The 23,527-nt window shown below is 42.2% G+C and overlaps 2 protein-coding genes across 2 annotated transcripts; both read right to left on the bottom strand.

The window, feature by feature from the left end:
• Positions 1-4,082: 4,082 nt before the first annotated feature.
• On the bottom strand, positions 4,083-9,251 carry sod1 (superoxide dismutase 1, soluble). The gene is made up of 5 exons (XM_069721133.1): positions 9,128-9,251; positions 7,917-8,013; positions 7,686-7,755; positions 4,767-4,884; positions 4,083-4,498 (listed from the first exon to the last, which is right to left on the bottom strand). The coding sequence occupies exons 1-5, from the start codon at positions 9,197-9,199 to the stop codon at positions 4,391-4,393; spliced, it is 465 nt and encodes a 154-aa protein (XP_069577234.1). The 5' UTR covers positions 9,200-9,251; the 3' UTR covers positions 4,083-4,390.
• Positions 9,252-9,965: 714 nt separating this feature from the next.
• scaf4a (SR-related CTD-associated factor 4a) lies at positions 9,966-22,239 on the bottom strand. Its single transcript, XM_069721014.1, has 19 exons — positions 22,074-22,239; positions 19,703-19,786; positions 19,553-19,597; positions 19,294-19,455; positions 19,033-19,165; positions 18,582-18,718; positions 18,264-18,449; positions 17,997-18,082; positions 17,788-17,872; positions 17,294-17,470; positions 16,968-17,041; positions 16,630-16,820; positions 16,292-16,392; positions 15,874-15,987; positions 15,601-15,757; positions 15,297-15,424; positions 14,885-15,038; positions 14,275-14,430; positions 9,966-13,982 (listed from the first exon to the last, which is right to left on the bottom strand). The coding sequence occupies exons 1-19, from the start codon at positions 22,101-22,103 to the stop codon at positions 12,790-12,792; spliced, it is 3,393 nt and encodes a 1,130-aa protein (XP_069577115.1). The 5' UTR covers positions 22,104-22,239; the 3' UTR covers positions 9,966-12,789.
• Positions 22,240-23,527: the final 1,288 nt, after the last annotated feature.

Raw genomic sequence — 23,527 nt, 5'->3', positions numbered from 1 at the left:
AAGGCCAATATCACACTGAAATATGACTTCCAATATGATCTTCAATCAACAGCTGTCCAAACAGTTCCCATTGTCTTTCTTATTTTAGTCTGTCCATTTTCTATTATCCTCTCTGCTTTTACACTCAGCTTTGTTGAACTCTCCTGCTGTCATGGCCCCTCTACCTCACTGTCAGCTGCATTGGTAGTCTCTATTATTCATCACCTACACTCCCAGGCTATTTATACCAGCTTTTACAGGCAGTCTGTCTTTCTGCTCCGCTGGCTGCATCTGTCTACACTAATACAGCTATTTCAACTTGCAATTTTGGGCTGTCTTTGAGTTCTTGGCCCGAAACAGCATCGCTACAGGTACCCAAGCACAGTACAAAAAACATACACATAAGGTGCATTATGTGGCCAACACATTGTGCTATCTCTGAGAAGATAGTGCATGTGCTCTACTGTAAAAGGATTCACTTTCCTTTTTTAAAAACGATGTCAAAGGCTCATTGCAAGGTTTAAACCAATGTTTTTCCACCACTAATAACATTGATGAGAAGATTAAAACCACAGCTGATTCTGAAAACATCTGATTTAAAATTTTAAATTGTATTAGTAATATAAAATGTACCAGGAATTTTCAATCCTTTTATTCATCATTGTCTTCAAAGCTGTAATTTACAAGCAGTACACAGTATACGACTGAGTAGAAAGCAGAGAAACTGAAATGTTGTTGCCACACATCAAGAGATTTCCACATGCCTTGTACATACATGATTATTTGGCTGCACATACTCAAGAGCTAAACTTTTTTTTTTGTATGAATTTCAACTACATCCACTCTGCAGCTTGCGTCTGGATTGCTCACTGGGGTATTAACTCTACTGAAGGGCCTCCAATCTCTCATTTCCCCGGGAGAAGAGCACAGTCGTGTCACTTCACATGGGAGCATCTTACATTCCCATGAAAAGGAAAAGGCTTTTAGTGTGTGCAATTTAAGCAGCCATGCACTGGCTACCTGTGGGATGAGATGTGTATATTGTTCGTGTGTGGCCATATTTGTTACTGTGTGTGCGAGTTGTCCAGCGGGGCGCAGCTGTTCAGTTTAGTGGATGGATGGATGAAAAACACATCAGGACTAACATTTCAACTCAAAATATCCAATAACAAGCTGTTATTGATATTTATACAGGTTAAATTAAGTGTCTTTGCCAGTGCTGCACACAACAGCACTATGTGTCCTATGATGAAGGGGAACCAACGGTAAACCCATTAACTTGTGGACATTCCCAGCCACTGGTATGCACGCCCACACTTCTACAATGTAAAGATATACAAATCCCCATGAGAGTGTTTTTTAATCTTGATGAGGAGGACAAAATGTGATCTGATCCATCCGTGATGGAGTATCAGACCAGTGCGTGTAACAGTTTGAGTTTATAAGAGTAGGAATGCCCTCTAGAGGAAGATAGGATGTGATGCACGTTGCAGCTAGAAGAGAACCAGAAGATTAAAGTGAGGTATGCCCTGTCTGTACATACAGCGCTTATAGATTCAGTACCATCTTAAAATGACTTTTTAAAGTTACTTTTTGTAATAATTGTTAGTCTTCTAATTATATTGTGCTCTGGTGGAACATCTAATATTAACATCAGGTCAAAATGTCCTGTTTCCCCAGGTATCAAACCAGTTTTGGGGGACTTTGAGATCTTAACAGAAAAAAAACATTTTAAACAATTATTTTTCTTACCTGTAACCTTGCATGTCTGTCTGGGGGACTGCAGAGAATATCTTGTTCAAAAGACCACTGGTGACCACATATCATCCCAGATACCTGCAATATTTTATAACGGTGTGAACATTTTTTTTACATCAAACTAAACCCTAACCCCAAATTGTAGCCCTTAATTGTGTGGCACATTCAGGAATTCTCAAAATACATGATATCACAGCTTTGTTATATTTCTTTCTTTGGTCCAATTGGGAACTCCAGATTCTCTCCAATGTCTCTGCCACTGTATTTTACATTTACGCAATTCCTTCCAAGTGCTTACTGTGCGATTCTGTGCTAGGTTATGTTTACAATAATACAACATATATGTAATGCCATATCATATTAATTATATATAGGTCGTATTATCAACTATTAATCCTAAGGGGTAGACGAAAGGCTGTGTTTGTGAATGAAGGTGTAGACGAAAGGCTGTGTTTGTGAATGAAGGTGTAGACAAAAGGCTGTGAATGAAGGTGTAGACGAAAGGCTGTGTTTGTGAATGAAGGTGTAGACAAAAGGCTGTGAATGAAGGTGTAGACAAAAGGCTGTGTTTGTGAATGAGAGTGAAAGTACTGGGCCAAACCAAAAGGTCACAGGAGGGGGTCTGCAACCTGTGGGGTCGCATACTGTGGTTCTTTGAGGCATTAACATGAACAGACGGCTGTCTGGAGGACTCCAGGGTGTGAAGGAAGACAATCACCACCTCCACCAACCAACAAAGGATACATCAATACACGTGACTTTTTGGTGTCTGGACTATAAGAAGACCGGGTGAGGGAAAGTCAGGAGGTCAGACTTCGTGAACTGACACATACTCTGTTGCGGTCAGGGAAACATAGTCTGGACCCAGAGCTCTGTAACACTGATTATTCTGCGGCTGTTAAATAAATATCTTGAAGCCTGACATCTTCTCCTATTGCCTCATTAAATAACACGCAGGACTGGGGGCTTACACATATTGGCTTTGTACTAGCAGGAGCCCGAGTCCAACATTACCAACAGACCAAGTCACATTACTAATAGCTTATTACCCTTTTATACAGTCTATGCTTATTACACCTGAAAAAAAGTAACTGGATTATTTTACTAAGCACGGGAAGTAACTTACTTTCTGTTACTCAAAAGTCCACATGCGGGACCATTGACCAGCGAGCCAACACCATGGAGCTCTTCACTCCCCATGAAGAGCAACCAAAGAAGCATGTTGACCGCGCAGGTCACAACTTCTGAACTCTACACACGTGATAATCAGAACAAGCCAACGTCTAAAGAATTAACTTAACATAAATAGGTCAAATAACAATTTGTCCTCCTGTTTTGGTTTGATGTCGCCACTTGCAACCATGTCCCGGACAGGTGACCGTTCTCCCAAATATTGACAGGTGCGTTGTTGTAAGCCCTGGCTGCATTAGTCGATTTGCATCCGAGCAAATAAAGAAATGTAATACTGCTAGATCTCTGCAGCCCCTCATCAGGTAGCGTTTAGTTCACCGGATGCGGGTTCCCTACCTGGCTGGGGTCGGTCGGCTCCCTTACAGCTGTTCAGAAGTTAAAGCTGGAGAGTTCTGAGGCATCTTCAGGGGCAGGAAAGGACAATGGGTAGTTTTTCCCGATACAACATTTTATTCATTGTTGGCAACTTCTGCCTTAAATTTGCTTTTGTAGTCAAATGCTGAATTCTGCTCCCTGTGGGCCTTTAACAGCTTTTTAAAGCTTAAAAAGATTAAAGATTAAAAAAAAATGTCCCCTCGGGGATTAATAAAGTAACTACCTAACCTAACTTAACCTAAATTAAACAATGTGAGCAGTTGAGAGGGGGGAGCTCTGTGGTGACATTGCTGCCAGTCAAGAGAGCTTAAGTGTTTTAAAGGAGAAAACAGATAATCCCAAAATACAACATGGAACCAAACCATTGGTATTGGATGTGGACACAGGGTCAGATGATGTAGGACCCACTTGTACTGTAGTGATGACGGTTAACAACGTTGGAAGTAATCAAATTAATGAAAGCAACTAAGACAAAGTGAATCCGGGACTTTTGCTGCCCCTCAGTCATTCTCCACTTTGTAGTCGAGCCGTAGTTGGATTACAATGTGGGCAACATTGGACTACAAAGTACACCACAAAATTTGACCTGTGTAAATAGGTGTCACCATTTGTAGAAAAAGACGGGTACGCTCAATGTCATCAAGTCATACCGTTAAGCAGCCATAACAAGCACTTCTAACATGGTATGCAGCTACCAAGTTATTAGTTACTCCTGTTTAACAAAATGTCCACTGCAAGAAAAGTCTGTTTTTGTTTGTCCACCAAACACACACAAAATGTTATGATAACACGATTCAGATTCAGTATTTTATTTTTTAACTTTGTAAATGGTATACATCTGTTCATTACTTGTGCGTTCGTTGCCAATTTTTTGAGACCTAATCTAATCGACAGACATATAAACCCAAAAATACAATTGTCATCAAGAAAGGACAGAGCAAAGCACAGCTCATTACTCTCCTGACGAGTTGACGCAAAGCGTCACAGGATTGAAAAGGATAAACTGTCACATCAAGTAGCTTTATTGGTCATATTAAGTGCTGTGGGGGAAAAGCTGTTTTCAGCGCTTCGTGTTCTAGCAGACAGTTTACTGAGCAATGCCAATGACTCCACAGGCCAGACGTCCACCGGCATTACCGGTCTTCAGGCTCTCTTCATTTCCTCCTTTTCCCAGGTCATCAGCCTTCTCATGGATCTAATATATAGGACAAATAAAAGGGTTATCATCCACAGCAGTTTCCAGTTAGTCACTCACACACACACACACACACACACACACACACACACACACACACACACACACACACACACACACACACACACACACACACACACACACACACACACACACACACCACCTAGGGCCTTCGTCTTAAAGTCAAGATAACTTGAGGGCTAAAACCGGACCTGCCAGGTTTTACAAAGTACTTTTAAAAAAAAAAAAAAAAAAAAACATGACTTACCACCATTGTTCTGCCAATGATGGAGAAGGGCCCTGTGAGGGTGAGCATCTTGTCAGTGATGTCAATCTTGGCAACATTATCTGCTCCTGCAGTCACATTCCCCAGATCTCCAATGTGTCTGTTAACATTTAAAAAAACGACAACAAAAAACATTCTTGCGTTTAACCCAGCTTTACAGCGAACAAAAATACTTGGGATTTGTTCCTCCAATGTTATGTTACGCACAGGGGGCACTACTGATACTGCAACATCAACCAATATAAACGATCTCACCTTTGACTGAAGTATTAGACCAGAAAATTAACTACAAACATTTTGATATTAAAAGTTTGTAATGAATAGACAACTCTCCCACTTGAGACCTGATCATATCCTCCGTGTCACGTCCACTAAAATTGAATCTGAACTTTGTCTGTGATTTATAAACAGTCACAATAAGCATAATAAAAAATAAAATAAAATTTAAAAATTTAAAAAAAAAAAATCAGTCATACTACCTACAAACAGCGTATGGTTGATATTCTTTGTGCAGTCATATATTTTCCAGTGACAGTATTTATTAAGGTCAGTCTTACCTCAAGCAGACAAGAATTTACCTCCAGTAAAAGAGTAAAAAGTAGTGCACCACATACAGTGGGTACGGAAAGTATTCAGACCCCTTTACATTTTTCACTCTGTTTCATTGCAGCCATTTGCTAAAATCAAAAAAGTTCATTTTATTTCTCATTAATGTACACTCAGCACCCCATCTTGACAGAAAAAAACAGAAATGTAGAAATTTGTGTAAATTTATTAAAAAAAAAAACTGAAATATCACATGGTCATAAGTATTCAGACCCTTTGCTGTGACACTCATATTTAACTCACATGCTGTCCATTTCTTCTGATCCTCCTTGAGATGGTTCTACTCCTTCATTGGAGTCCAGCTGTGTTTAATTAAACTGATTGGACTTGATTAGGAAAGGCACACACCTGTCTATATAAGACCTTACAGCTCACAGCGCATGTCAGAGCAAATGAGAATCATGAGGTCGAAGGAACTGCCCAAGGAGCTCAGAGACAGAATTGTGGCAAGGCACAGATCTGGCCAAGGTTACAAAATAATTTCTGCAGCACTCAAGGTTCCTAAGAGCACAGTGGCCTCCATAATCCTTAAATGGAAGAAGTTTGGGACGACCAGAACTCTTCCTAGACCTGGCCGTCCAGCCAAATTGAGCAATCGTGGGAGAAGAGCCTTGGTGAGAGAGGTAAAGAAGAACCCAAAGATCACTGTGGCTGAGCTCCAGAGATGCAGTAGGGAGATGGGAGAAAGTTCCACAAAGTCAACTATCACTGCAGCCCTCCACCGGTTGGGGCTTTATGGCAGAGTGGCCCGACGGAAGCCTCTCCTCAGTGCAAGACATATGAAAGCCCGCATAGAGTTGGCCAAAAAACACATGAAGGACTCCCAGACTATGAGAAATAAGATTCTCTGGTCTGATGAGACCAAGATTGAACTTTTTGGCGTTAATTCTAAGCGGTATGTGTGGAGAAAACCAGGCACTGCTCATCACCTGCCCAATACAATCCCAACAGTGAAACATGGTGGTGGCAGCATCATGCTATGGGGTGTTTTTCAGCTGCAGGGACAGGACGACTGGTTGCAATTGAAGGAAAGATGAATGCGGCCAAGTACAGAGATATCCTGGAAGAAAACCTCTTCCAGAGTGCTCTGGACCTCAGACTGGGCCGAAGGTTCACCTTCCAACAAGACAATGACCCTAAGCACACAGCTAAAATAACAAAGGAGTGGCTTCAGAACAACTCTGTGACCATTCTTGACTGGCCCAGCCAGAGCCCTGACCTAAACCCAATTGAGCATCTCTGGAGAGACCTGAAAATGGCTGTCCACCAACGTTCACCATCCAACCAGACGGAACTGGAGAGGATCTGCAAGGAAGAATGGCAGAGGATCCCCAAATCCAGGTGTGAAAAGCTTGTTGCATCATTCCCAAGAAGACTCATGGCTGTACTAGCTCAAAAGGCTGCTTCTACTCAATACTGAGCAAAGGGTCTGAATACTTATGACCATGTGATATTTCAGTTTTTCTTTATTAATAAATTTGCACAAATTTCTACATTTGTTTTTTTCTGTCAAGATGGGGTGCTGAGTGTACATTAATGAGAAATAAAATGAACTTTTTTGATTTTAGCAAATGGCTGCAATGAAACAAAGAGTGAAAAATGTAAAGGGGTCTGAATACTTTCCGTACCCACTGTACATGCACTCAAAGAAACCAAATCAAAGCGAAGGTCAAACCATCTGTTTCTTAAAAACAAATGTCAGCCAACATATCAAACAGACTGTATGCAAAACTGAGCAAACAAACTCCAAGTTGTTGCTAAACCAGAGTAAATATGACTTCTCTATTCAAACAAACCACTGTTTCTGCAGCCATTTGCAGTAACTGCTATAATGGGCATTGCCACGAACAAGGATTTGTTGAACAATATAATAGTTTCATTTAAGCCGATTTACTTTCTGCAAGTATGCAGCGGTTACCTTAGGTCCACGTGATGTAATGTCGTCATAAAAAGGGTTTATGCTTGGACTCTGTACAGATATTTGAGTACCTCCAATTTGTTGTACATAGTGGCTGCACAGACAAGTCCTAATGGAAGCTGAACTTGAAGAGCAGCTGTGAAGAAGTCTTTTGTTTTCCACATCTCTACAATTCATCTTTAAAAAAATAAATTTTGGGGAGATTTTCTGGGAGACCGCCCAGAGTTCAGGAACACATCATCCTGAAGACACTGATCTACTGTGTTGAATGTGTCCTCCAAGCTGACTCCATAAATTAATAAGCAGAACAACTACACATCTGCCGGGGAGTATATTCACATCCTTTGACTACTACTCTGCCTCCAGATTGGACTCACCGTTCTTCATCAGTAGGACCGGCGTGTTTCTTGTCGTGCGGATTGAAGTGAGGACCTGCACTGATGCATCCTGGAAAAGAAAAAATATATGTATATACATCTTTAAAAGTAAAATATTTGAGAGTAGGTCAGCTAACACAGGCAAAGCAGTAACGGTCTGCTGAAACCTGATGGATTCACACACACACACACACACACACACACACACACAAAGTATTGACAGATGCTCACCATTTGTGTTATCTCCAAAAGCATGGACATGGAAACCATGCCCACCAGGCACCAGGCCCTTGATTTCTCCCGTCAACTTCACAGGGTCTGATTCACCCTGGCAGATCGGGACAACACAATTTATCAGGAGAACACGGAGACAAAGAAAGAGCTGTCGAAGCCAGGTGGCCAGAAGGACTGGAAGCTACAAGAAACCTTCACATCCAATTGCATGCACCATGTGAGACAGACCACTATTTAGAAATGTAAATCCTAGAGCTGTAACCCACATACAAATTTATTTATTTTTAAAAAGGACAATGAAAAGGAGTTTTTGCAACTATACATAAATCTAAAAAAGGGAATAAACATTCTCAAATAACCATAAAAACCAAAATGACTTTACTAACAGACATTACATTTTTTTTGTACAAGATATGCAACAGAACCGTACGAATATGTATTTCCCACAATAATGGTCAGAGCTTCATGATTTATTTGGTCGTGTGGTAGGAACCTCAACTAGTCAAGTCAAACCCCTTTGGCCGTCTTTGGATGGACTCGCCCTTGTTGACACACGGTTGCCCTCATCAACAAGGCCAAATACGAAACGGAGGGCGGGCGGTGACTCAGCATAAACGTAACACAGAGGACTTAGCGATTGCTCAAGTTTTTAACCACCGCCATTAAAAGCGGACCGATTCGTTGGTTCAGCAAAACATCAGACTGACCATTGTGACGTCGAACTTAATGCAACAGGCGCATCCTTTCAGCACCGTGACGCGTTACCGAGTCTCGGGCCGCGGATGTTCAAATGGTGACGATTTTATGACAAGCCGCTGACTCCGGTCGTTATATCACCCGGACTAATGAACTCCGCGGGTCAAACCTTTTACTTTGAATACGACGTGTTGCAGTTCGTTACTGCACGTTCAGCTTCACGTGAATGCAGTGAATAAAGTGCGCACGCCGTCAAGACGGCCACGCGCGAATTTTCGCGGGTTTTGCCGAGCTGTTTATGTTTATGTTTCTGTTTATGTCTGAAAGCCCTCGTCATTCATCAACATCTACCTCGCCGGCTCGCTTACGTCACTCTCTGAAAACCGACCGAGAAGTTAGCTAGCTTAGCATTTCGAGCGCTGCGGCTCCCAAGACGATGCGGATGGAGTATCGGTCTTTAAAAACGACTCACTAAATGGTTCTCTCTCAGAAAACGAAGCAGCGCGTCTTACCCCCTGCTCGAAATAAACCGTCCCGCTGGTCTCCCCGGCTCCTTTCAACACGCACACAGCTTTCAGCACCATCTTCGCAGCAGTTTCTCGCAGGACGCTCAAGTTATCGTCGCGTGCTCCAGCGAGCGTCAACCAAGCGTCTCTACGTCATGTGGGCGTGCCTAGTTCAAAGACAGCCAATCAGAGTCCAACGCAATCCAGAAACAGATTTTGATTGGTCACTGGCCATTACGTTGCGCAGCAGCCTGCCAAAGCAGGTGCAAGTCTTCAACCACATTGTCAAATAATGTCCAAAAATATTTCCAACTGCAAAATACTGATTTGTAAAACGGAATTGCAATATAGTTTAAAAAATATTACAAAATGTAATGCTGCCACTTTTTATGCCATCACGATCTATCGATATGTATCTGTTTGCGTAACCATTTCTGTAATGTCGAGCTTCATTGCCTGAAGAAATAGGTAATGCCCCATGTGCAAAGGTGAAGGAAAATGTTTTTTTTTTAAATCATGTCAGAAGCACAACCCATGATTTACCCCATATTCACACATTTTGCAAATTAGTTAACAAGCTGAGGGGCAGAGCTAAAAATAGGTCTTAACTTATTTTACTATAAATCCAGTCAGCAGGCACAAAGAGCAGGACTAAACGATATGCTGATCAGGTCAGGCTAAATACAAAGCTCATTTAAGGTTGTATTGGATGCAAAACCAGCTATCCCATTAGCTTCCTGTTGTTGAGGTCAAAACTTACACACTAAAACAATCTTCCTTGTTTCACCCACCTTTAGTTATGCGTGGGTTTTATCACGGAATATAATTTGAACAAGAAAAAGACTTTGGTACAAAAATAGTTTATTAAAAACAATTTCCTATGGCTGAAATATTGAAGATTTATTATCCATGTCTTGTGTATTTTTTAACAAACAAACATCTTTCCAATTTTCAAACCACTAGGAGTTAAAAACGTTAAAGCAAAGGGCCTCTGTCATTCCTTCCAAGTCAATTTGTTTCTCTCAAAAAACAAATCACAGATTATTAACATCAATTACCATGACACCTTTAGAATTGTCAGTGATACAAGCATATTTACAGCAGTGTCCTAAGCAATACTCTTCATCACTTTAGTTTTACTCTCGCTGGCCCAGAGGGAAATTATTCTTGGCATGAGTTGCACTCAGTGAATCTGGGCTTCAGAGTTTAACAAATACAACGTGTCTTCAGTGAAACAGATGCCAAGATTGATAGGATTAAAAAAAAAAGAAAAGAAAAAGGGACATCAGCTACAGAGTTACATTTGTATTCGTATGTGGCCAAAACAAATTTATATCCGAGTTCGACTGACGTACAAAATTAATGGAAAACGCCAAACATATTTGTCATTTGTCTGATCCAAGAGATTTCCCCAACTTCCTTCCATACACAGGGAAAAGACCACCACGAACAGAAAGCTAATCAAATATGCTTACAAACTTGATGTTTGCACTTGTGTTTGATTTTCCTGTTAAATCTACTAAAACTTCTACTTTATTTCATTGGGAAAAAAAAAACCCATCATACACATTTAGGCAAGGGTGTGAAAATTCAGACCGCAAAAACAATCCTTAAGCATCCTCAAATTTCCATTGAAATTTTACTTTAGTATGACATTTATGACGAAAGGTGTTAGTTTAAAAAAAAAAAAAAAAAAAAAACTGACAGCCGATATATTGAAACAGAATCCAAGATAAAAAATAAACTTTATCACAGAAACATATTTTGCTTTTTGAACAGCTGTTTCTCATTAGGGTAGAAGTATCTCTTAAACAGATCATTATTTTATTTTGTTTTTTACATTTAGATCACTCCATCAAAACCCAATTACATAACATCAAATTTCTTCCTCGATATTCCAAGTTTGATGGACTCAAGACAACTTTTTCACCTTTTTGCTTTTCATTCTGAACTGTTTGCATGTTTTTTGTAATCTGAAATGTTTCTTGACCCATAAGTCAATGTCAAAGTTATGATCTTGAAGATTTTCGTTTACACAAAAATCCGTTGAGTCACTATCAATGGCTGAGTGTGTTAACACAATGGTGAGTGAGCCTGCAGCCCACTGATGAAAGCCCTTGCATTTGCAGTATTACGAGCTGACTAAGCTGGGTGTCTGTGCTGACATTCTCGGGAAAACAAATCACGAGTCTTGCAGAGCTGGTGATGTAGTGGTTGTTCAGTCAGAGAGGGTGGGCGGAGCTATCGCAACAGCTCTCAAATAACTGATGTCACACAGGTGACACTGTTTGGATCTCTAAGAAGTGAAGTCCAGAAACACAGCTACGAGTTCTTGGTTTGACCCTAAACAATGGTTTGTGTTAGCTGATATTTCTGTAACCAAACAATATCAGTTGATGCACACAAGAATTTAAAGATTTTGATCACCACTTTGCGACATGATCATAGAATGTGAAGCATTCCTGATTTTGTAAAAATATTAGAATTAGTTACTTTTGTGTGTTCAATTGCTGTCATCAGTAGAACATTAGTTAGATTCAGAGATTTTGTAAGAATAAACGCAGATTGTGAGGACTCCTATGTTGTTTTAGAAGTCACAGCACGAGTGGAAAATGTTCTTTTTTTGAAACTTAAATAAAACCATGTATTAGGAGTGCATTTTTTAGGGACACTGAGTATTGGACTGTAAAGGTGGACGTCTTCAGTTATAGCACCGAGTATGGAGACAATGCTCGTCTTTGTTCTGCCTGATGTGGTTTAAAGGGTGAAAAGTGAGGACGTAATCAAAAGGAGAGCTCAACAATCTGTGTGAGCAAAGTACCAGGCCGGATTTTTTTTTTTGGTATAATTTACCAATATCCACGAATTCCCCCATTTATACTAGTTTTAAATGGGTTTTTTTTTTGTTTTTTATCACAAGACCTTTTTTATTCAAATGCCTGCAAGGAACTTGATTTGATTTTAAGGCCACCACAGTCCTTTTCAAAACTGTGCCCTCAGAGTTGTGACATTTCAATGAGGAGTCGATACAAAACACAAGATGATTAAGAAAAAATAACAGCACCTCCATTCCTACAGAGTTACTTGAGACAATATTCAGTGTTTGACATGACATTTTGGCAAATTTAAAAACACTTTTCTAAAAGAATAAATTTACATCAATGAGAAGTTCCTGCTATCCCATACATGAGGGTGAAGTAAAAATAAGTCTGTGTCATAGAAATGATTTTTCTTCTGTCTCCAAACCAACTAGAGCCAAAACAAATAAACTGGACAGAGCTAAGTTAACATGCAAACACTCTGTTCATTCTTACAACTTCCAGGAAGCAAAACAAATTTCAGTTAACAGCCAATTTTTAACTACAGCCATTTTTTTCAAACTTATTGTCATGTATTTTGAGACACAGACTTAAGACCAAATTGTATCATAACCTATGAAGCCTGAAAACATCCATTTTCATGTGTTTGACAACATGTGTGGGAGTCCTGTTTGTTTTCAAGACATGCGCTGCGGCCCAGAAACGGTCAATTAGTGACTGACAAACTGTGACTAGTAAGGATTTCTCTGCCAAGAGCTGAAACTGACTATCATGGTGGAAACAGACTCTTTTCTTTCTTTTTTTTAAATCTTTCAGTGGTTCGCAGCAGTGTCTGGCTGAAGGCCCAGTCTATGATGCTGCTTCCTGCTTTGCTTCTGTGGGCTCACTTTGAGCTGAAGGTAAGGGCTCAGAGGACACCAGATCTCCTGCAGCACTAGTTACCTCTGGGGGCGGAGCTAAAAGTTCCGATTCTGCCTTCTCTTGAGAAGCATCCACACCCAGCTCTTTACTGATTTCCTTAGCAACCACAGGAGTCACACGAGGTGGCTCTGTGCTGTTAGAGGTCCGAAATCTGTCCATGCTTTCCAGTTCAGCCAATCGATCATCCCTGTCCCACCGTGTGGTCCTCTCCCGCCGTTCTCGCCTCGGCCTGTCCACTTTTCCTTCAGCTCCCCTGCCTCTTTCTCGACTCCCTCCTTCTCCCCTTCCTCTCTCGCCTCCTTCCCCCCTCCCTCGCTCCCTGTCCCCGTCGTCACCCCTCCCTCGATCCCGGTCGCTATCGAGGCTGCTTCGCCTCTCCCTCCAGTCCCGTCTATCTCTGTCTCTGTCCCGATCGCGGTCTCGGTCGCGATCTCTGTCTCTCTCCCATCCAACCCCGCGGTGATCGCCTCCATCTTCCTGCCAGCCTCCGAGCCTGTCCCTACCATCCATTTTATCGCCGGCCCCTACCCTCCCTCCATCGCCAAATGGACGCCTTCCACCTCCAAAACCTCGGTCCCTCTCTCTATCCCTGTCTCGATCCCAGTCTCTGTCCCTCTCTAGCTCTCTGTCCCTGAAGCCAGGCCTGTCTCCCCTGAATGGTCTGCCTTCCATTTCTTCTGGCCCCTCCAGCCCACGAGGAACCCCTGGTCTTATGAAAGGAGGAGGAGGAGGAGGAGGACCTTGAGGAGGGGGACCTTGAGGGAGAGGACCATGCCCATGAGGGAAAGGAGCCCTCATATTGGGTGGTGGGGGCATCCCAAAACCTCCTTTAGGGGGCTCATGGTGTAGCATTTGTGGGTGTGGCCCCCTGGGTATCATCTGTGGGGGCAAAGGGGGCATGCTGGGGTGAGGTGGCCTTGGCCCATGAGGTGGAGGGAAGCGCTGCAGGTGTGGTAGCGGGGGAACCGGAGGGCGCTGGAGTGGGATTATACCAGGACGTGCCCCCAGCAGACCACCAGAGGGGGGCTGGATGTTTCCAGGATGCCCACCTGGAAGAGCGCCTGGAGGACCACCTGGAAGGGCAAGTGGAGGCCCACGTGGAGGTACACCTACCTGGTTACCTGATGGAGAAACGATACAAAATACATCTTTAATTTTACCTCAATTTTTATAACAAAAAAAAACCCCATCAACATAAAATCATCATTTAAATTTCTACTACCAACTGCAGTCACTGTTCAGTACTCTACTATATCTATTTAACATTTTACCCAGAACCTCTAAAGATTTATTGGTGGCCTTGGTGGCTCTAGTTTTAATAGCCAAACTCCACTAACTGTTTTTACAGTGGGTTGGCAGAATGAGAAACAAATCCCTGACTGGTGAAAAGTCAGTAGAGTAAAACAGACTGACCCATAACTCCCATCTGGTTGTTAAAAATGTTGGGACCCTCAAGGACCTCGTCACTTTTCCTGTTGCCCAGACCTGCTGGGTCCAGAGGGGGGTCCTCAACTCCACCTTTGGAAGGAGGTGGGGGACCAAGTGGCATAGCACCTGGAGGAGGAAAACCTGGGAGAGGAGGGGGTGAAATGTGTTAGCGGTGTTTCACAACAATTTGTTAAAAAAAAAAAAACATGTAGGTCCTTTTGTGTTTGTTGGGTTCAGATTGTATGGCCTCAAGCTATCAGCGGTGCTATCGACAAGACCAATACAAACCTTGGGTTGAAAAGAGTCAGCTGATCAGAAGAGACGCTCATTGATGTCAATTCACCTCAATTCACGGACACAAAAAGCCTGTTGTTGGTAGAGTGCCGGCATAATCACCCAATGAACGAAAAAAATCACGCACCTACAAAACCTACAATCATCCCCAGTGTATAATTTGGACCAAATGATCTGAACTGCAGGTGTGAAATCCATCAAAATATCTGTGTGTAATACTGAGAAAAACATAAATCAACATGAGATACCGTGTAAGAGAGAGACTGAATGAAAGCCAGGTGACAGCTCTAGGAATTGCTACCTGGAGGCATCTGCATGGGATTGAAGCCAGGTCTGATGAAAGGAGGAGGGGGGACACCTGGAGGGAAGGAAGGCGGAGGCATGCCTATGGGGCCGGGAAAGACGGGCGGCTGGAGAGAACCAACACCAACCAATGGCTGCGGCATTGGAGGAACCTGAGGAGATTCATACAAATGTATTGTAGATGTTATAAGAGAACTTTTTTTTTTTTTTCAATATCTCTATCAATCAGGTGGCATGCCAGCTTGTCATGATTTGCATTAAAAGACAGTATTCAGTCAGGCACTTATTCATTCAAACAAGTTTCAGAATTTCATTTATCTACATTTTCTTTCATAACGGTAATAAATCAACACGTATCTCATTTTAAGAGATTAAAATACAGGTAACATCTGTGCTGAGCTGTGGTTTACCAGTGCAGGAGGAGCAGCTGCAGGTACTACAGGTAAGACTTGTGTCTCCTCAAGCTGCTGTTGCTCCGAACGGCCGTTGTGGGTGAGTTCATCTGAGTGATCAAGAGTCTTCCTCATTCCACTCCACTCTGGAAAGGACAATAAAAGCTTATTTCAAGATAATAAAGTGGAGGCAGGGTATCTAAATTCAGCATTTGGTTTGTGAGACTGGTTATAAAGAGTGCAAAAAAAAAAAAGTGCAAGAAAATCTTGCTCTGTGTGTGACTGACTGGACGTCACACAAGTATATTTTTGTATTTGTTACCTGGTGATAAGGTGTCGACATCCAATACTCCTCCTTCTTTCAGCTCCTCCAACTGGTCCTCTCTGATTTTAGACCAAGGTACATAGGTGACACCTAGCTCCACATCCCAGTACTGTTTAAACTCAGCCTTTATGCCCTTGTTCAAAGCCCAAGCAATCTGGCAAGAAAAAAAAAAAATCTCTTCATTTAATCAGAACATTATTAGTTTTGCCTTTTGTTTGATAGCATTTTGTTTAGTGCATTACTGAGCAGCAATCGGAGTTGCTCCCTCACCTTGATGGCTTTCTGGTTGACTTTGGACGATCCCCTACTGAGCTTCTGTAGAGCCCTGAAGGCATCTTGCCGATGTATCATAACTATATACGCGCAGCCACGTGGAGGGATCATCTGAACAAGAGAGGAGGACAAACAGACAAGTGAGGAAATAATAAATAAAAGGGTTGTAATTTCTATTCAATCAATTCTGCAGTTAATGAGTGATTTGAAAAAGTTTGGTCTCAAAAGTTAATATTTATAATCAGTATTTTACTAACAAACAACATACCAAAAAACAAAGCCTGTGAACTTGCCTATGCAATAATATACATGTAAAATAGTGACTGAAAGACACAGAAAATCTTTGGATGACAAATTTGTTACAGGATGAGGTCACAGTTGGATCAATGGAGCTGATCAATGCGAGTTCACTTACATTGATGGAGTCTATCTGCCCAAACTCCTCCAGTAAACAGGCGACATCCTGCTGTTGTGTTCTCTTGTCCAACTGGCCCACCCACAGAGTTGTACTGCAAACTAAAACAAAATAACACGACCAAGAACTTAGAAATTAAAAAAATATTTCAACATATACATCAAATTTAAAGGGTGGAAAACTATTTGAAAAACTATGTGATGTCATTGAAAGACAATAATCTTATGAAACTACTGGGGGAAAAAAAAAAAAACATATTGTGTACACCTGACCGATCATTTCAATCTTTCAAGTCTATATACTTAAATAAAAGTAACCATAAATAGATTTTGACTCACTGCTTAGTGTCTCGCTCTTGGGTGGCGGGAGGCCTTTCTGCCGCCGCTCCCTCTCTTTCTCTCTCTCCCTGCGCTCCTGCGAGCGAGAGCGAGGAGAGTGGTGACGCCGGTCTCTGGAGCGGGAGCGCGATCGCCTGTGCCTGGATCGTCGTGTACGGGAATTCGACCGTGACCTCCTCCGCTTTGGAGATCTAAGGGGGGGGGGGGGATGAAGAAATACGCATTGCAACGCAGATGAAAGTTATCAGAAACGGCACCCTTAGCAGATGACCTGCGTACAGCAAAATAAATGGAAAAGAAGAAATTATAGTGCGGCGAAGGAAGCTCGAGATGCCTACCTGGAGCCTGAGTGTGACCTTCGACCGTGTCTTCCATCCCTCGTAGATGACTGGTCCATATCCATTGGCAAATCCTGATAGGACATGAACAAGACATATTATGATATGTTGCAAGCTATTACACCAACAGCATGACATCTTTGATTATAACGAGCCATTTTATGTGATCATAAATCAGAGATGTTTGGCATCAGAATTCCATTTTTATTACAAAAATAAAATAACACGTGTTTTTTATATTTACTTTACTCGATTTTCTCTAAAAACTTGCATGTTTCTACTAGTTGTTTGTTTTTTTATTCCCTTTCTATTACTGTAAAGTCTACCTGTTGTTGCTGGACTGCATTGTGGGGAGGGAACACCCCTGGGAAGCCTGGAGGCACAGCAGAACCAGGGAGGGGGTGGCCTGACAGGACATGGCCCATAGGCGGCATCGAGACTGGGAAGCTTTGTCCGGGCGGTAGACCGCAGACCTGGAGCTGACCATTAGGAGGGAGAGGAACCTGAGAACGACACCTGTAATTAATATGTTGCACGTACAAAAGGACTCAGAAACAGACATATCTATTTACCTTTGACAGAAAGAAAAAATACTGCACGACATACCGTATGCAATATGTATTATGTGACCTGATCATAGCAACACAAGCTACAATGCCTGTGAAGGGAAATTCAATTTGACAGCATTTTAAACAAATTTTACAGAAGTTTTTATTATATTAATAAATAAAATAATTTAAAAAAAAAACAAGATCAGAGTCCAATAGCGGCACTTGTAAGGAAAGATGAGTTCTTCTACAACTAAAAGTTGAGTTCTTACCTGTTGTAAGAGGTCTTGCGACATGTTAATCATCTGCGGTTTAAAGTGCTCCATGTGCTGTGGGAAGGCTGAAGGCTGCTGCATACTGTGACGATAAAAATACACTGTCAGCATCACAGCTTTGATTTCATTTCTAAAAATCAATCACAGCTTCCCACTTCTTGGCATCCCAGACATTCTGGACTGTATGTAATAAATCAGGGGCTTACAAGGAGGGCTGCGAGAAGGCTTCATCCTTCTTCATTTCTTCTCCAACTTCTGGCTCATCATCATAGTCAAAACGGTCCAACAATTTCTGAGAAAGAAAAATAATGAATTGAAGAACACACAAATAAGGACTTTTTTTTTTTTTAACATGGCAGAGCATGTTACAGTCTGTTCACTGTCATATGCTCCAAGCACTGAGCTATAAAATGTCTAAACAGTGCCTGATGTCTGCCATATTCCAAAGAGTTCATACAAAAATGCACCGTCACCTTGTCAAAGGCTGCTTTCTGCTGAGGGGTTTGGGTCAGCTGGGAGGGCGGGGGAGGCTGTGGGATCACCATGCCCAGTCCGGTGGGGATGTTTTGGACCTGTGTTTGAATAGCATGGAGAGGAGGCTGGGTGTTGGTCTCAGGCTTCACTGGCTGCTGCTGAAAGTTCTGGAGCATCTGCTGAAGCTAAACGCCAGCGACGGAGAGGGTGAGAGAAGAGTTTGTGGTGAAGGTCTGAGAGACGTGCAAGCACTGACCACAATACAGGAAAGTGAATGAGGTCAAAGCTAATGCCAGTCTGCTTTAGGGCAAACCCACCTGCTGACCCTGCGAGGACTGGAAGAGCTGCGCCACAGCTGCAAAGGCATCCGAGTTGTGCAGCTGAGACGCAGATGTCATGGTGGAGTTTGCCGTTACTACAGTAACCGGCTCTTTGGCTGGAGGTGGAGTTGAACCTGGGTGAAAAGACACGGCATGAACACGTGTGCGCACCTTTCAAATGTCAGCATCATCCACTAATGCATCAGCAATATTACATTGTTTCATGAAATATACATTAAAAACACATACAAATCGCTCTATAAATAACGCTCACCGGTGAATGCCAACAACTTGTTTAAAAACTAGGATTATTCACTTTGTTAGGATAAAAAAAAAAATTAAAAAAAAGTTGAGCTGAGGAGGTTAAATGACACAATATCTTAACAAAATTTAGTATGTATTGAAAAAAACAATATCATGGCTGTGCAGTATTCTCCCTTTAACTTACCTGGCTCGTCTGTGCCTGCGTAGGGTGCAGCACCACTGCTAGAGCCAGCTGCCATGTCCAAGAGAGGCTGAATAACCTCAATCTTGAACACCCCGTTCTTCTGCCACAGGTTCAACACTCGCACGATCTTACTCTACAAAGGAAAATAAGGAAACAAGGATTCAGGTGAGAACATTCATCATTAGAAATGGGAAAATCAGGAACAATATTTGAGATAATGTGCATCCCAAATACATTTTCACCAGTTCTTTGTGCGCTTACCCTGTCCTCCACTGGGCAAAGGCAGAGGTTCTCAAAAGTTCCTGTGATGTTTTTGGTGAACCTTGGACCAAACACGTCCTTGTCTGATCCAAACTGGTGTCTGGACTGCCTAACAATGGAATCCACTACATACAAGCCGGCTACCTTATACTCAGGCTTACACTGGAGGAGGAAGAAGAAGAAGAAAACAGATTTGGGTTTATTCACGTTTGTTGAGGACAAACTGGTTCACGATTGAATTCAGACAGGTTCAGCTCACCTTTTTGATAAACTTTTCCACAATCTGGACCACATGTTTGTAGAGCTGAGGAAGGAGAGAACCAAGTGAGCATGTTAGCATCTAGATAATGGCTCAAAATATACAGAAATGAATATACTCTGAATGAAGAAAGGCCAAACTTATTCTTACTTTCATAGCTTTGATGGCTGATTTGGTGATGGAGATCATCTTTGCCCGGGATATTGGGGGCTTGGAGTCCATCAAAGAGAATAACTAAACAGGACAGATAAAGATGGGCGAGATAGAGAGTCATGACACGGGAGGAAAAAAGTAAACCGGGCACTGCCAGAGGCCTTTCAGAGTTGATCTTCGTATTTTGCTTTTGCTCTCACAACCCTCATGTCGTCTCGTGGCAACAAGTGGTGGAACAAAAGTTGATGTTATGAACTGTAACTGCAGGAGAGGCTGTAGCTCAGTCGGTAGAGTGGGTTGCACACTAATGCCTAAGTGTCCTTGAGCAAGACGCTGAACCCCAAGTTGCTCCCAATGGTGTACCATCGGTGTGTTGTAAGTCGCTTTGGATAAAAGCGTCAGCTAAATGAAATGTAATGTAAGCAGTGAATATCGTGGTTTTTACAAGCAAATCCAAATTTAACCAATAATTGATGGTGATGAGTTTTTGTTTTATTAGCCTTTCATCAACCAATCTTTTACCGATTGCTTCTTCTGATGATCTGACTGTGATTGGTTATTTGTACTGACATCGTTTTTGCCCGTCTTGCCTGGGATTGAAAGCGCTGGTATGGCAGTGAAGTGTGCCGTCACCATTTTCATTTTACAGCCATAATCCCTGTAGATGTGCACAAACCTTATGTCTCTGGGGAGATGCTATCGGTGTTGGAAATTTAAGGGGCAACTTTTGCACACATTGACTTAAAAAATGTGAGTATTTACAAAAGTTTGGGGGCACTTTTTAAAAACAGTGGCCTAAATAGTGCATAAAAAGATGCGCTTTAAAAAAAAAAAAAATGTATGTGAAATGAGCCCAGATTAAAATACATACAGTAATTACCAAGTTGTGCCAACAGGGGTAAATAAGACAAAGTAAAGTGTGCAATCATCATGATGTGTGTAGACTACATCAGTATGTGTGAGAGAAAGCAAGAGACAATTCGAACCAGTTACACTTCTACTTTGCTCTCAATAGACTTCTTATATGGATTATGCATTAAGTTAAGAGAAATTGAAAACCGTATCACTGCGGGTGTAGGATTACAATAATGTAACAAGAGTTACATACACATGCGGTGTAATGTTTATGCCAGTGCGCTTCAAACGGATCTCGCAATGAAATGAAATGAATAAAACGATGGCTTAATAAAAGGTTTTCTCTGGTTTCCAGAGGGTGTAGGTGCTGTCCCAGTGGCGGGGTGTGGTCGGCGGTTATCTATCAATGTAGTTTTGGATCATTTTTATTGCACTGTATATTTCAAAAACGTGGCCGCCTGCGATAAAAGAAGTAATCACCAAACAAACAAACAAACAAAAAAAAGTTTAAAGTGAGGCTGTAGCGGATGTTATAAAAAGGTAGGGGGGAAATCCTGATTGAATGTAGGATCGGGATACTGGCCAAAACCTGTAAATACAAAACATTTTTAACAATCGTGGGAGGGGGAGGGGGAGGGGGGAGGAGGGATTTCTTTCCCCCTCAAAGACAAGTTTTTAAATTCACGTTTTGCCTTTTGTCCCTTTCTATTTCCTACGCTTCAGTCTGAATAAGTCGAGGTGACACACAGCACTCACTCACACAAGTAGACGAGATGCAGCCTCGTTGGGAGCAGCTGAGGCAAATAACATGCTGAGAGAAAGTCATCCTCCGACAGCACGCTTGGTCTTCTCGTGTTTACTATCAGCACGGTGTATATAAGTGGACTAGTGGCGTCTACGTGATTTGCAGCAACAACAACAACAACAACAAAATACTTTCTCTACTTGTATCGGTCAGAAACAAGTATTAAATGTACCAGATGTGTTTTCGGGGGCATCATAAACAGGTCACAGCCTCACAGACCTTTGCAGGAAACTTGCCCCCCCACCCCCACCCCATACCCCCCCACCACCCCTTTGACGTCTTCTCAACAAGCGCTGGTTGTGCATTATTACGAAGCAAAACATTTAGTTTGTAGGCTCGTAGTGCGACGGTAACAGCGGGACATGGGGAGGGGGGGTTGTGTTGTGTGTTTTGCTCATGGGGTTGCCAGTAGCATGGGAGCTAACACCAGTGTCAGCAACCATTAACCCACGAGCTAACGTAACGGCGGGTGTGGGAACCGCTGTTAGCCTGCTGGACGGCAGGAAAATCCCGCCTTTTCTTGACTGTAACATTAGTTTGGCTGCAGGTCAAGCACGTAAAAAAAAAAAAAAAACCAACTCGGTTCTCCTTTAAGCCCCTGTAGGATGTCCAGCTAGCACGCCGAGCAGGCCCGCGGGTCCGACCTGCTCAGCGCAGCAGCACCGTGACCAGCACCGCCGGTCTCAGCGAGCCCTGAAGGGGACTTACCTCGTGGTTAAAGGCGTTGACGGCATCCATGATTGCCAGACGCTCCGAGCTTTTCCCCTAAAATCCCGGTTCTCCACTTGCGGCGGTGTTTATTCGCGGAGAGGTCGGTACAACATGTCCGCTCCCGGTAGCTAACGCCAGCTCGCTTCGCATTGGTAGCTTTCGGGTCGGCGGGCAAAGCATGATGGGATTCGGTGATGTCATTCTGGGTCGTGTCCACTGGGTGGCGCTGCGGAGCGGGAATTGTCGTCAGTACGTGGACAGGGCACGCACGGTGCCCAAAGAGTGCCGTTTTAGATACGCACGCTATAAATCACCTACCAAAGTTTGTTTTGATTATTCTCTGCATGTTGCACTCACCCAGTCGTCTTTAAGTGCAGTGTACACACAGTAGAGCACAAATGGAAAAGGGGAAACCACGGGTTACACCGGGGTAAGAGGGTGAAACAGGGTAAGACGCCGAGAAACCCCCGTGTAATTCCCCGGCCGACCACGAGATAGAGCCAATTTTCACGTACACCAGCATCTAACGCAATCAAATAATACTTATTTAACTGTAACAGATAGAATAAAATCAATCTAATAGGCAAAACTGCCTGATTTATATTAGTCTGCTAGTGCTTTTAATACTTTTCGCTTGTGTAGGCTAAGCGTCCCTGGTGATGTGACAAACTAACCTATGCACACGTGGGGCTGTGTGTGTGTGTGTGTGTGTGTGTGTGTGTGTGTGTGTGTGTGTGTGTGTGTGTGAGAGAGAGAGGGGTAGGGGAAGGGGGCATTTAAAATATTGATAATAAACTGAAATCAATTGAAAATAAGTTATGTAAATGTCATGTAACATAAGAACAACGTCAAAAATAGAAAAGAACGTTTTTATAAAAGGGGATTTTTTTTTTATTTTTTTTTTTCCCCAGATCATATGGAGAAATGTCTGTCATAATTTGATAACCCTCTGAATGTGTTGCATCAAGCACATTTTTGCTTGCATTTTATATTAATATTCAAATGACATGTTTTAAAAGTAAATAGACATTGTTCCAATAAGACAAGCATCTTTCCCCTTTTTACCTGTTTTTTACTGAACTTTTTTTTTACCAACCAGCACATGCCAGAGTGCTTCGTTGCATCAGATTAAACCATGAAACTAAGTAAAAGGTTGGAATTTTGCTTGCCGTTTTATTAATATGGCAAAGTTACAATTTCTCTTGCATCAGAATCAGAATCACTTTATTGGCCATGTATGTTGACACATACAAGGAATTTCACTCTGGTTATAGCTTCACTCTCAGCGTCCAAAAAAAACAAACAAAAAACAGACAGACAGACATAAATAGACATATAAAACATAAATAGGCATATTTACAGCATAGGAATTAATGAATATATAAACTAATTTACATTTCTGTGTTGAACAATGTTCCTTCCTTCAAACTTCCTTCAAACTATTCCAAGTC

Source organism: Brachyistius frenatus, unplaced genomic scaffold (genome assembly GCF_029030835.1).
Source record: "Brachyistius frenatus isolate BFR_SWC_R1_liver_20210118 unplaced genomic scaffold, ASM2903083v1 Contig_5, whole genome shotgun sequence".
Classification (NCBI taxonomy): domain Eukaryota; kingdom Metazoa; phylum Chordata; class Actinopteri; family Embiotocidae; genus Brachyistius; species Brachyistius frenatus.
Note: the sequence above shows the minus strand (reverse complement) of the source record. Positions and strands in the feature narration are given on the sequence as shown.

Coding starts and splice junctions, on each gene's coding strand:
- sod1 (XM_069721133.1), bottom strand. CDS start 9,199: ATGGTGCTGAAAGCTGTGTGCGTGTTGAAAGGAGCCGGGGAGACCAGC. Junction 4,885..7,685: donor GGTCCTACTGATGAAGAACG/GTGAGTCCAATC, acceptor AAATGTTAACAG/ACACATTGGAGATCTGGGGA. Junction 4,499..4,766: donor TCATTGGCAGAACAATGGTG/GTAAGTCATGTT, acceptor CCTATATATTAG/ATCCATGAGAAGGCTGATGA.
- scaf4a (XM_069721014.1), bottom strand. CDS start 22,103: ATGGATGCCGTCAACGCCTTTAACCACGAG. Junction 19,787..22,073: donor TCAACGCCTTTAACCACGAG/GTAAGTCCCCTT, acceptor TGTCCTGTTTAG/TTATTCTCTTTGATGGACTC. Junction 16,821..16,967: donor AGGTCACACTCAGGCTCCAG/GTAGGCATCTCG, acceptor CCCCCCCCTTAG/ATCTCCAAAGCGGAGGAGGT.